Raw genomic sequence first — 12,575 nt, 5'->3', positions numbered from 1 at the left:
TAAATGAGGACCTCCTACCCAACAACCAACTCACACACATTCAGAGAGCATGCTACATCTCGCCTCCCTGAAACCTCTGCAATTTTGAGCCCCATTCCTCCATCTCCTCCTCTTTTCTCTTATGTTAAAACATTCTAGAGCTTGACAGATTTTTCGTCAAGCTGCCGGAAACTACTCAACATACCCATTATATCCTCATCTCTCTCCCTCTTCAACAAGCCTTCTTAGAATCCATTCCCCCTTTCCTTAGAACCTCTGTCTTTCATAAGAACTCACAGCTCTCTCTTTGTTTATGCTAAACTCATGATGGTTTTGCTCCCATGCCACAAGTTTCTCATGCCAAGCTAAGAATCTACCTGTAAGCTGTTGTTATTTTTGTTGGTGAAGGTAACCAGGTGTTTCCTAAGGTTTCACTACCCTTTCAAAGCATTCTTGGGGTCTGATATTTGAACTCAGACTCATGGGGTAATTTCACCTATTTCTCTTTTCGGCAGCCCAAGCCCATTCGTCAGGCTGCTAAAATAAAAGAACCCTACAGACACACTCTGATTGGTGGTGCGAAAAGCATGCATCAAAAATTGTTATTTTAGTGTTTTCTTGAAACATCTTGCTCATTGATTTTGTTGAGCACAACTAAGGGCCAGTTTGGCATTGCTGTCTTTGTGAAAATAATCGCGATTTCTGTGAGAGAAATCAACTGAGAGAAAGCAGTTTGACGTTTGGTAAAATTTTTGTTAAAAGTGTTGTTGGCATTGATTTTACGTATAATCAGAAAATGATTACCGCATAATCATTAAACTCATTTTCAAACTAATTCTGCATAATCGAAAATGAAAGCACCTCATTATTGCTTTCCTTATAGCTTTCTCTCACAGAATTTTTAACAATAAATGATTTTCTCACAGTTTACCAAACGGATTGGGCTTCTCAAATTTTTTAAAAAAATCACTTATCACCTCAAATAAGCAATGCCAAACAGGCACTAAATGTCTAAACGGTTTCTAATTTGTCTAATTTTTTTTAAAGGATGATTCATAAATGAAAACTTGAAAAATAGACAGTTCTAATCGTTTAAATAAAATTTGTATTGGACTCCAACGAGTTTCCTTATTTGAGGGATCCCTCGATAGAAGAGGCGAGGACTGCATTTTAATGATCTTTTTATTTTACAAACAATTTATATTGATGAATTCTTATTCGTATATTTTTTTCACTTATTTCATTGCACATGCATTTACATGGCAATGCTAATATTACAGAATAACAGAAATACATTTATTGTGAAAAAAAATGCAAAAAATAATAAATTATTTGCTTGCACTAAAGCTAAGATGTGCAGCAGCTGTAATGAAATTTATGAGGCTTGAAAGAACATGCTGTTCACTCCTGCTCTGTATATCTGCAACTGAGATGCACTTGTTATGCTAATCTGAGTGTTAGCAGGTGCAAAGAGAACATCTCCTTCTGTAATTATATCTCCTTTAAGATCACTTGCATATATGATTCCCTCCCCAAAAGTGACCACAAAAATGGAAGGACCTGGGACTGCAGGGAACTCTGCTGATTCTCCCTGGGGAAGCTGACAGCAATCGACCTCAAATTCATCGAAAGGGGGTAGGTACCTTGTTACATAAGGACCTAAAGCAACTCCTTGCAGGATTTTAGGATAGCCCTGCAAAAGAAGAGATATCAAATAGTGATGTTTAACAAATCCTCATTAAGAATCATGCAAAGTTCCAAACTATGCCTAATCAGTGACTCATTTGACCTATCCTCCATTTACATTTATGTAGCTTTGTATTTCGAATATTTTTCGCAATGCATTGATAGATATAGAATCTGACTTAGTAGTCTCCCATGTGTATATCAAATGCAATGAAATTTCAACCAAACAAGTAGAAGATCCAGTCAAGAAAGACTGCTGAATACTTTTACCTGCTTGTATGTGAGCATAGAACAAAGGGTGTTAACATCCATATGCTTAGGAGTTAGGCCAGCCCTCACTACATTGTCTGAGGTTGCCATACACTCAATGCACTCGCCGAAAATATAGGCATGAGGTTCATTCGCTCCAATGTATAGTGCTTCTCCAGGCTTAAGATTCACATGGTTCAAAAAGAAGGCAGATATAACACCCACGTCAGCTGGATATTGCCTTTCCAACTGCAACACCAGCTGTTCCTTTTCTGTCAAGAGTCTCCCCTGACAAAAGAGTGAAATTAGTCATTGACAATTCTGAATGAACATAACAAGGTTTTTTTCCATCTGAATTACCAAATTTTTTACATAAAATAAAAAGACAAAAAACCATACAATCTAACATAAGAAAATAGATCATAAACATGCAGTCAAATGTCTATTAATGCAAAGGTCCATTTGCTTTTAGATGTTAGAGTATATGCATCGATAAAAGTCCAATGACATGCCAAAGCACCTTGAAAATCAAATTGTCCTCCGGGCGAAGAGCTTTGAGAAAGAACTTGCCCTTGAAAACATAATTTGACAGTTATCATCTTGCCCTTGAAAATCATCAAATTACCTGACTTTCGATGCGTAAACGATTTTTCATTTTAGTGATTATTGTAGTTATCATCTCTTTGCTAGCTGACATGAGGTGGGTGAAAATTGAACGCAGAACAGAGGTTACTTTATTCTCATCATCTCGATCAGTAATGTCAAAGACTTTGTTTGCATCTTCACTACCAACCAGTTCCTCAATCTCAGGAACATTATCAAGCACAACTTTAAGCTCCTGGATAGAAAATAGCAAATAGATCCAAGTGAATGACAGTGAGGACTAATAAGATTTGACATACAGAAAGATCTTACTTGCCATTAGTACCGAAAAACTTATAATTAAACTTGTCATTATGATTTAAATAGTACTAATGAAGGCACAATGTTCCACTGTTGGTCAATCCAGATATTTGGCAAGGCATAGTAGTAAGCTGTTATTGCCATGGAGATCTCTGCAGAGAAGGCAATATTTGTTTATATTATAGCTTTAGGAAAGAAAGACAATTAAGGGGAAAGAAAAAAGGTGTCTTAGGTAGAGTCTCTGAATAACAGAAAGTAACACTACACCTACCTTGACCTCAATTTTTAAATGTATAGTTCGAAGTTCAGATAAAAAACAACTTCCACCAATGATGACTATTAAAAGTAATTTTTTTTTTACTTTTTTGGTATTATATCAACTTCTGCCATAGTTCTCAGACAGGGATAGTACTATTTTTCTATCCCGGTCAATCACGATATGTACACGTGGCAGTTTGTGATGGGATAGAGATAACAAAATAGTGTTATTCTTATTTCATAAAAAAATTTCTGCAAATAATGGCAAACGATTCAGTTGGGCCCCAAACTTGGTTACAACACAAATATTTAATGACCAAATTAAAACAAGAAAGAGAGCATGTAATCAGTCAAAATTAATGACTGTTTTAAAAAGACTCAGCAACCAAACAATTCAAAAGCAAACCCAGTTCTCAGTCACACACTATCTTATGATTCTTATCATGTACAAGATTAAATAACACAAATTGAACAGTAAATCAATTGAAATTTCCAATATAAGAACAAAACATGAAAACCAGCAGTGTCTTACCTCAAGACTGATGAAACCACAAAGAGCCTCAAAATGTGTAACAGCCAAGGCCATCTCAGGCTTGTGATTGGCATCCTTGTAAAGATTTGGCATAAACTTATGCAAAACCTTAGCCAATTCCTTATCTGGGTGTGCCTGTATTGACAATGCCTTTGCCACAGAAAGCACCTAGAAACACAAAACAAAAAACTCCACACTGTCCACAACCCCAACATTGAAAACCCAAAAAACTTTAGAATAAATATGACAAATGGAATCTTTCATATTGAGAAACAATAGTACCTTAAACAAGAAAGGCAAGTCAGAGCCCCATTTTTGAACCACCTTCTCACCAAGCACCTTTGGGTTTTCCAAAACCCAATCTTTGAGACTCAAACTCTCAGACCCAATTGACAAAAACCCATTATTCTCATCCCCATTTTGAATCAAAAAAGAAGGTCCAGACTCATGGGTTCCCATCCAAATTTCAGCATAAGGCTTTTCTGGGTCAATTTCAGAGGAAGAATTGAGAGCAGATAGCCTAGCCACCAGAGAGTCTGTGCCTCTCTTCCCCCAGTCATAGTTCTGAACAGAGCATCTCAGCCTCTGAAGACTGCTCTTTTGATTGTGGTGCTTCATTGATTTGCCAATGGACTCCATCAATGGCTAAGCAAGCTTAAAAAGAAAATAAAAAGAAAAGGGCAAAAACAGAGTGTGCAATGAAGGCTATGGAAAATGAAGGGAATGAGAATGAGATGCGCATAACATGGTGGTCATGGGGAAGTTGCTGCTTTTGAAAGCGTTTGAAAGGGAACAGTAAGTTGTGAAAGAGGGAAATTACTTTGAGAGAGAGAGAGACAGAACGAAAGGGAGAGTGATGACGAAGTTAAGAGAAAGAGATAGAGGAAAGTGGCAGTGGGGTCTTCCCTGTCCTGAGTCTGATGACTTTACCCATAAAATTCCGTTCCCATACTTTCTTATTCTTTCCCTATGCTTGCTTTTTAGCAGTTAAAGGAAACTTCCTAGACAATATTTTTCAGGGTTTTAACTGTCACTTGGTTGTTTTAGATCAAGGAATAAATGTTGTCTTTGGCTTTTGTCAATTGCATTTTTTTTACGGCAAATATTGTTCTTTGCAATATAATATACAACAATAACACAGCCTAGCAGAGAAGTTTCCAAATTTAATCATCATTGGTAAGCATAGAAAAATCTTATCTTATCATCTGAAATAAATGAGATTCACAATGAATCGAAGTATTTATTTATGAATTTTTATATTAAGATATAAACATTGTCACTTATGTGTTTTGGAATGACAATGATAAGTTAGTTGGATTCAAATTTCTAGTATTTGATCAAGTATTTCTTGTTATAGTGGTATTTCTCCGTGAAGAGTTTCTAAATTTGAACCTTGATAAAATAATTAAAAATAATTAGATATTTGTTCTCGTATTTTAATACGTTATTTGTTTGTGTACGTATAATGTCCAAAATTTCGATTGTTTCTAAAAGAATTTCTTGTTTTTATGAAATAATTCATAATTCATGGTTATCAATACTAAAACATGGTAATGGCTCTTGTTATAGTAAAGAGTGACCTCGATATTTCCATTGGCATAGTAAAATGTTATTGACCTTGTAAGTAACTAAATGCCAATCCTATAGAAGATGAAGAAAGTTAACCTCTTAAGATTGGTGCAGATGTGGGGTATGCCAGTCAGGCAGTGAGCTTGTCTCCTTTGCACTTGCCAAATAGATATACTCTTGAATCTACCTTCAATACAACAAATATAAAAAACTTTCTAATTAAGTCAATTTAAAAAATAAAAATAATAAAATAATAAAGGTCAAGTAAATTAGCCCCACTTGAATTTGCTGGCATGTTCTCTTAATCGTAGTCACAAGAAATTTATTGTCACGTGAATTGATAGAGAAATAATATTAAGAGGTTGGTAAGAGAAAAAGGGGTGGGTAGAAAGCCACGTTGGATACGGTGACGTATCGTGAGTTGGACTTTGGCAAGAAGAAGAATCGACCACAGCCGAGAAACAAACGGACAAAACAAAGGCTTTGCATTTCTCGCAGATACGATGCGAATGGAATAACGCCGTTATTGACGCCAATCGTCGGTGGACGTGTTGTGTGATTATGGGTGGGCCCCACGCAATTCAAGTACGAAAAAGGATCGGCAACCGTATCGTTACACGTGGCATTTGGATATCCATTGTAATAAATTAACGTTTGACTTATTCCTATACGCCACTTTTTGAGTTTTCAAGATTTTTTAAAAAGGAAAACGTGATCTCTGTCATGTATCGTCACGTGGTGAGCTTTCACGTTCTTACGTTTCTCTCCTAAAATTTATCGCTGTTAAAGCAGTTGGGCACTTTTGGGTTTTTATTATTTTCTTTTCGGGTCTTTCCTTTTAGGTAAAGAGCACGACTCCAGTTACTGCGTTTTGAACCGAATGGCATGCATGAACCTAATAGCTTCTACAAATTACAATTTTTTTTTTTTTTAAGAACTTGTAGATATACCAAAACAAATATATATATATTTTTTTCAAAGTGACTATTCATTAGGAATAGGAAGCATTATAAAAGTGGGAAAGCCCAAGCAAAGCAGCACATCCCAACAAGTAGAACAAATGGGCCCAACACAAAGATACAACATAGAATTTTAATCAAGTTGAGGCTCAAGTGTTGTAGATCATAGACTATCATGGCCCGATTCGAAAATAAGAATAATTCTCGAATCAGGTGTGTAAATTGAATGAAACATAAAATAAAAAGATTGAAAAATTGGTTAAAATACATTTCTCTTATAACAATAATAATCTTACAAGTATACAAGATATGAATAAAACTTTATTCGTCTCAACTAATCCAATTTCTCCAATTTAGTCTTTGTCTTGCCCATTAATTGATTTGAAAAACAAAATAGGTGAGCATCGCTCATTGAATAGATTATGTAATATGCCAACAATGTCATTTTACACACTCTATAAAATATAATAAAAAGATACACAAACCAAATCATATCACATCATTACTTCATATCTTGATTATCCTTCAAAAATTGTACCTAGCATGTGACCCATATCGGCCTCACTATCCTATGTCCCTGTCTATTACATTTATCCTTCGATACCCCGTCACTAAAGTTCTCATGTTCCATGAATAGTATGTAATTCACAAAAACTTTAAAAAATATATTTATTGTGTGAAATATTGGACATAAATTAGACATGTTTGACGTGAAAATAGAGAGAGATTTGTAAATAGAATAAATCCATAATTTTCACATTTATCACAAAATAAGAAATTTTAGAACACATTACATAACCCACTCACCATGATAATTATAATTAAAAATCTTGCAAGACAATCTCACACGTTCTCTATCTTGTTTCTTCATGATGACTTGACGTCATCCTCACCTTCCTCCGGCTTATCACAGGCAGTCTGCTCAAGCTTCTAAAGTCAACGGTGGCAACTAAACATGAGGGTTGTGCTCATTGCGGGACTTAACCCAACACCTTACGGCACGAGCTGACGACAGCCATGCACCACATGTGTCCACCTTCCCGAAGTCACCCTTCTCTTTCAAGAGGATTCGTAGCATGTCAAGCATTGGTAAGGAGACAAAGGCATAAAAACAATATAGAATTTTCCGTACGAAACGTTTTTCATGGATTCATCGGTTCATTGTTATTAAAAAAAAAATCTCGTAAAAGCTTCTTCTTCTTCTTCTTCTTCTTCTCTCTCTCTCTCTCTCTCTCTCTCAAAACACTACTACATAATTATATTCTAAAGAGTTGGAATGAATGATTGAAAGCAATGAAGGATGATACTTATAGGAGAGGCTATGGAAGTAACAAGCATATTAGAATGTTAAGGGAATAAATGACTCATTCCTTTCCACTAATGATATCATAAGGAAATATGTGACTCATTCATTTCCACCAATTTTATGCCATAATGATTAATTACCATCAATTTTATGTTTGTACACGTGGAGGCTACAATAATGGTGCCACCTCCAACTGAGGTAATATTTCCACCCTAGATCTAATATTTAATAGATATAGATCTTCAAAATAAATATTAAATAATGAACATTTCTTTAAATTAATAATATATAGTGTCTTTTTTTAAAAGGTCTTCACAGTCTACTCTCCTTAAAAAAATTTGTCCTCAAAATTTACTAACACTAAATCACATTTCTTCCCCCGGGCGTATCTAATCCCTAGGCTCTGATATCATTTTGTCACGCCGCGATCCAAAAATAAAGAATATTCCTGAATCAGGGTACGTGAATTGAACATGTAATAAAGTAAAAAGATTGAAAATTTCCTTATAAAAATAATAATAGTCTTACAAGTCTATAAGATATAAATAAAACTTTATCACTCTCAACTAATCCCACTTCTACGATTTAGTCTTTGTCTTGCCCACTAATTGATTTGAAAAACAAAATAGGTGAGGAATGAGCAAACCACCGCTTAGTGAGTGGATTATATAATATGCGAGTCAAGCAATGCCATTACCCACTCTAGAAAATATTATAAAAAGACACACAATCCAAATCATATCATATCATTACTTCATATCTTGGTTATCCTTCACAAATTGTACTCACCACGTGACCCTTATCAGAGTCACTACCCTATGTCCCTGTCTGGTACATTTATCCTTCGAATACCCCGTCATTGAAGTTCTCATGTTCCCTGAATATACTTCACAAAAAAGTCCAATATATATATATATATATTGTGTGAAATATTGCACAAATTAGATATGTCTGACTTAAAAATAGAAAGAGATTTTTAAATAGAATAAATCCATGATAATCCATAATTTTCACATTTATCACAAAATAAGAACTTTTAGAATGCATTACATAACGCACTCACCATGATAATTATAATTATAAAATCTTGCAAGAAAAACCAACACATTTTCCATCTTGTTTCTTTTTCTTCTCTCTCTCTCTCTCTCTCTCTCTCTCACACACACACACACACACACACACAAAACACTACTACATAATTATATTGTACAAAGTTGGAATGAATGATTGAAAGCAAGGAAGGATGATACTTATAAGAGAATCTTAAGGGAATAAATGACTCATTCCTTTCCACCAATAAAATCATAAGGGAATATGTGACTCATTCATTTCCACTAATGATATCATGAGGGAATATGTGACTTATTCATTTCCACCAATAATATCTTAACACAACTTGTATGCATAATGATTGATTACCATCAATTTTAAGTTCATAACAGAAAAGGACTACTTGACAACCTAGGCACTCAGAAGGACCTGTCCATCTAGGCATCCCCTGTGCTAGCGACAACTAGAGTGATAGGTGTGTGAGAATCATTCATCAGCATTTTAGCAACAACAGGTATAGTATGACTAATCATAACAGCAAGAACAGCATAGCAGAAATGTTTACCCAAAAACCCACCACTAAAAAAAATTGGGGGTCATCACTTTAACTAGGCAATCCACTAACAAGAAGAAATAGTTACATAAATCAACATATACAACTCAAGTTTCCTAGTTCTATAAAGGAGTAGCCATATTCGAATTTCCCGAATTATGGTATGACTCACACCCTGATTCAAGAATATTCCTTATTTTCGAATCTGGTGCTCTCTTCTTCTTCTCAAGAACGTTGCTTGCAACTAGTCTGTCATGACAATGGCAGTTTCATCCTTCAGCTCAATCATCTCATGGCACCAGTAGCATATCACTACTCAAACAAATGCAGTGATGAAATGTTGATTTAAGAAAGGATCAATTTTCTCAAGAAATCATTCTCGGAGAAAATCAATCTTAAAATATGAACTCTGGATCTAGAATGATATATATGATTTAGGACAACTAGATGCAGATATAGTAATCACAAGCAGATTTTGTCTAAAATCTCATAAATGCAACCTCACGGCCTTCACAAAGAAAAGCACAGAGAAAATATTGAGCCTTCAAACTTTCCAAAAGTGCAAGGTATTTTTCATGAAGTGACTTCACCTTAAAAATTTGCCTCCTTATAGCAAGGAGAGTAAAAGGCTGCCCTAGAATAAAAACTACAGTTGTTAGTAATGTATTGGATGTCAAATAAGACAAAAAGAATTTTCTGGACAGAGGAACAAAAACTGACATAAACGGTAAAATTTTACAATCATGATGACAGGTCATCCAGGTGAACTAGCAACCAAAGATGCAATACAATGCATGATTTCACCTTTATTGAAAAATTTCATTGCCGCCTTGTTGAAGAGAAACCAACATGACAATTTGTCTGTGAGGTCCACAATAAGCCATCAACCTTAAACTAATCTAAATCCTTTTGAGCAAGCTTATTACACAAAATTATACACATGGCAAGGAAAGCTAAAAACCAATTGATTAATTACAACCTTACAAACTCCCCTTTTTGGCTTTCCTTAAGCAAAAAAAACTTTAACTCACACTCTCAACACATAACACAAACATTGAGACATGACATCAAAAGGTATCTGCAAGACAAACACAATCTGGAAAAACATCAAGTGCAAATAGTTCATAGAATATGAAATAGGTTGGGTTGACAAAAATATATGTATATATATATATAGGGCATATAGAAATTGCGTCACATAATATAAGGAGAGAATCAAAATATTCAGAAGAGTTTAAGTACAATCTAGACCATGCAAAAGACAATACTCCACCATACAAAAACAAACAACACTCCCCTATACAAACATAAATTACTCCCATATGACAAAACATAAATCACTCCTCCATAACAAAACATAAATCCAAGCAGCGCAACCTAATGACCAGAGAACTCATTAGAACTCCTCATAACCATCAGAAACTTCAGAATGAGAGTCAGAATTATCTGAGCAATATAGGATCATCACGAAGAAAACCCTTCAAATACTGAATATTGTGCTCATAATGCTGAATTTTCTTATGTAGATTAATGAATGAGATGACAGTTTGTCACTCAAGGAGTTAGAGGAATGAGAGTAAGGAAAAGGGGCATCATTCCATATATCAACACCAAGAACAGGAACAGAGTTGTGTTCGCCAAGTGAGGTGATGAGATAATGTAATATCAGAGAGCCCTTATAAGCCTTGCCATGACTACGAGATTTGAAGCAGATGGCATGAAAGATGATTTCACCAAAAGGAATAGGATCCTTATTAATGAGAGAAAACATTAACTAACAACCAAACAAAGTGGGATTGGAGTTGTTTGCAGTAGGAAAGATGTTACGGCAAACAAAATCCTAGAGAAACTTATACATTGGCTTCAAGTAGGACTTCAGAGGAAGCCCTTTGGCAGTTAATGATAGAAAATGATCCACATAGGCCACATACCGAAATTGAGATATGGTGTATTTAGATACAACAAAGGCAAATGCATCAAAATTAACGTTTGGACATAGCAAAACCTCTAGGAACCTATCAATGATAGGGGGTTTAACCAACACCACGACATGTCTAACAAGGACACGATTGTTGGTGTGTGCAAGGGTGCATGGGAAATTTGAGTAAAATTCATGCACCACAGAAGCATAGAATCGACAAGAGATGGAATTGATTTGATGCAACTGATAATGAGTAAACAGAGCATCAGCACATGACATGTCAAGTAAGTAAAGATCATCCAGAATATACATGCACCCTAGAACAAATTGTTGCTTGGACACTAAGGAGAAAAACTCATAAGCTTTAGGAAAGGTGAATTTAGACGAGCTTCTAATTGTGACAAAAGGATCAGAGTTTGGGCAATTCGTGAAGATTAAATATTCGCTCTAGCAAGAGAGACATGAGGAGGATGGACACGTGTTATAACGTGTGGCACAGGCATCAAGAACAAAAGAAAACATCAAAAGTTGACTTGTTAACTAAAAACACTGAAGACATAAGAGATCATATGGAACAAAAATTGAAGTTGAAAAGAATAGTGTCAGCCATCCAAGAACTTCAGCACATACGCAAAAATGAACCAAGACTCAATTTTGGGTATGCCGATTAAACACATCAACATTCAAACCTGAGATGGAGAATATGATTAATTTAAGCACTCAGTAGCACACTCAACATGGGATTATGGAGATCAGATATGAGAAAAGACAAATGATGCAGAAAATTGAGCTATTACGAGAGACATATATTAAGCATCCTTGGACAACACATCAAATTATTCGTGGAAATGATATTTGAACAAAACTTCTTAGAGAATCTTGCACATCTCAAACTTAAGTGCTTAATGGCCCAATTTTGCAGCTCTTTGCTCTCAACACCTTAAAATATATCACCTTATACCTTCCTAGAGCAGTGACTATATTTGTCACACTTCACACAAAATTTATACTTATAGTATAATAATTCTTTTGTGTTTATGTTTTGTTTTTGTTTTTGTTTTTATTTGATTGAAACCAGTAAGAGAGATGGTCAATTATCTTAACTGAATTTCAGACAGTTTGTAGAGGACATAGAAGATATGTTTTTCAAGAGAAGAATGTAGTGCATCATTCAACTGATTCCTAGTCAAGGACAAGAGAAAGGAACTGTAGAGCATGCAACTAAGAGGTTAAATCAATCCAATTTTACAAAACATCATATTCTCCTGAGTTTGTAGCCAATCGAGTGAAACACTTATTTAATAAGAACAAACAACAAGTCATAATGTGCTGAAGGCATAGATGGACTAAAACAATTCAATCAATTGAGCAAAAACCAATTGACTTTCTCAAGTCAACAAATTTTTGAAAGTCCAGGGCCTTTGTTAGAATGTCAGCAAGTTGTTTTTCAGAGGGAAAAAATTTCAACATCAAAATGTTGTTTTCCACAAGATCTCGAAGTGATGCCTTATATCTATGTGCTTAATTCTTGAGTGTTGGACAAGATTTTATGAGATATCAATGACACTAATGTTGTCACAGTAGACATAAATGTAGACAGACAAAAATCA

At 35.0% G+C, this 12,575-nt stretch overlaps 1 protein-coding gene across 1 annotated transcript; it reads right to left on the bottom strand.

Moving 5' to 3' along the window:
* Window positions 1-1,158: 1,158 nt before the first annotated feature.
* LOC103342658 (mannose-6-phosphate isomerase 1) lies at window positions 1,159-4,503 on the bottom strand. Its single transcript, XM_008246293.3, has 5 exons — window positions 3,890-4,503; window positions 3,608-3,775; window positions 2,540-2,752; window positions 1,936-2,202; window positions 1,159-1,672 (listed from the first exon to the last, which is right to left on the bottom strand). Exons 1-5 carry the CDS (start codon window positions 4,244-4,246, stop codon window positions 1,355-1,357), a joined length of 1,323 nt encoding a protein of 440 aa, XP_008244515.1. The 5' UTR covers window positions 4,247-4,503; the 3' UTR covers window positions 1,159-1,354.
* Window positions 4,504-12,575: the final 8,072 nt, after the last annotated feature.

The sequence above is a fragment of the Prunus mume genome, linkage group LG4 (assembly GCF_029339155.1).
Source record: "Prunus mume cultivar Tortuosa linkage group LG4, ASM2933915v1, whole genome shotgun sequence".
Lineage (NCBI taxonomy): Eukaryota > Viridiplantae > Streptophyta > Magnoliopsida > Rosales > Rosaceae > Prunus > Prunus mume.
The sequence above is the reverse complement of the archived record's forward strand: the minus strand, read 5'-3'. Positions and strand labels throughout refer to the sequence as shown.

What these genes read in the sequence shown, in the direction of transcription:
- LOC103342658 (XM_008246293.3), bottom strand. Translation starts at nt 4,246, where the DNA reads ATGGAGTCCATTGGCAAATCAATGAAGCACCACAATCAAAAGAGCAGT. An exon ending in GTTTACGCATCGAAAGTCAG is followed by an intron (nt 2,203 to 2,539) that starts GTAATTTGATGA and finishes CTCTTTTGTCAG; the next exon opens with GGGAGACTCTTGACAGAAAA. An exon ending in CTATGCTCACATACAAGCAG is followed by an intron (nt 1,673 to 1,935) that starts GTAAAAGTATTC and finishes CTTCTTTTGCAG; the next exon opens with GGCTATCCTAAAATCCTGCA.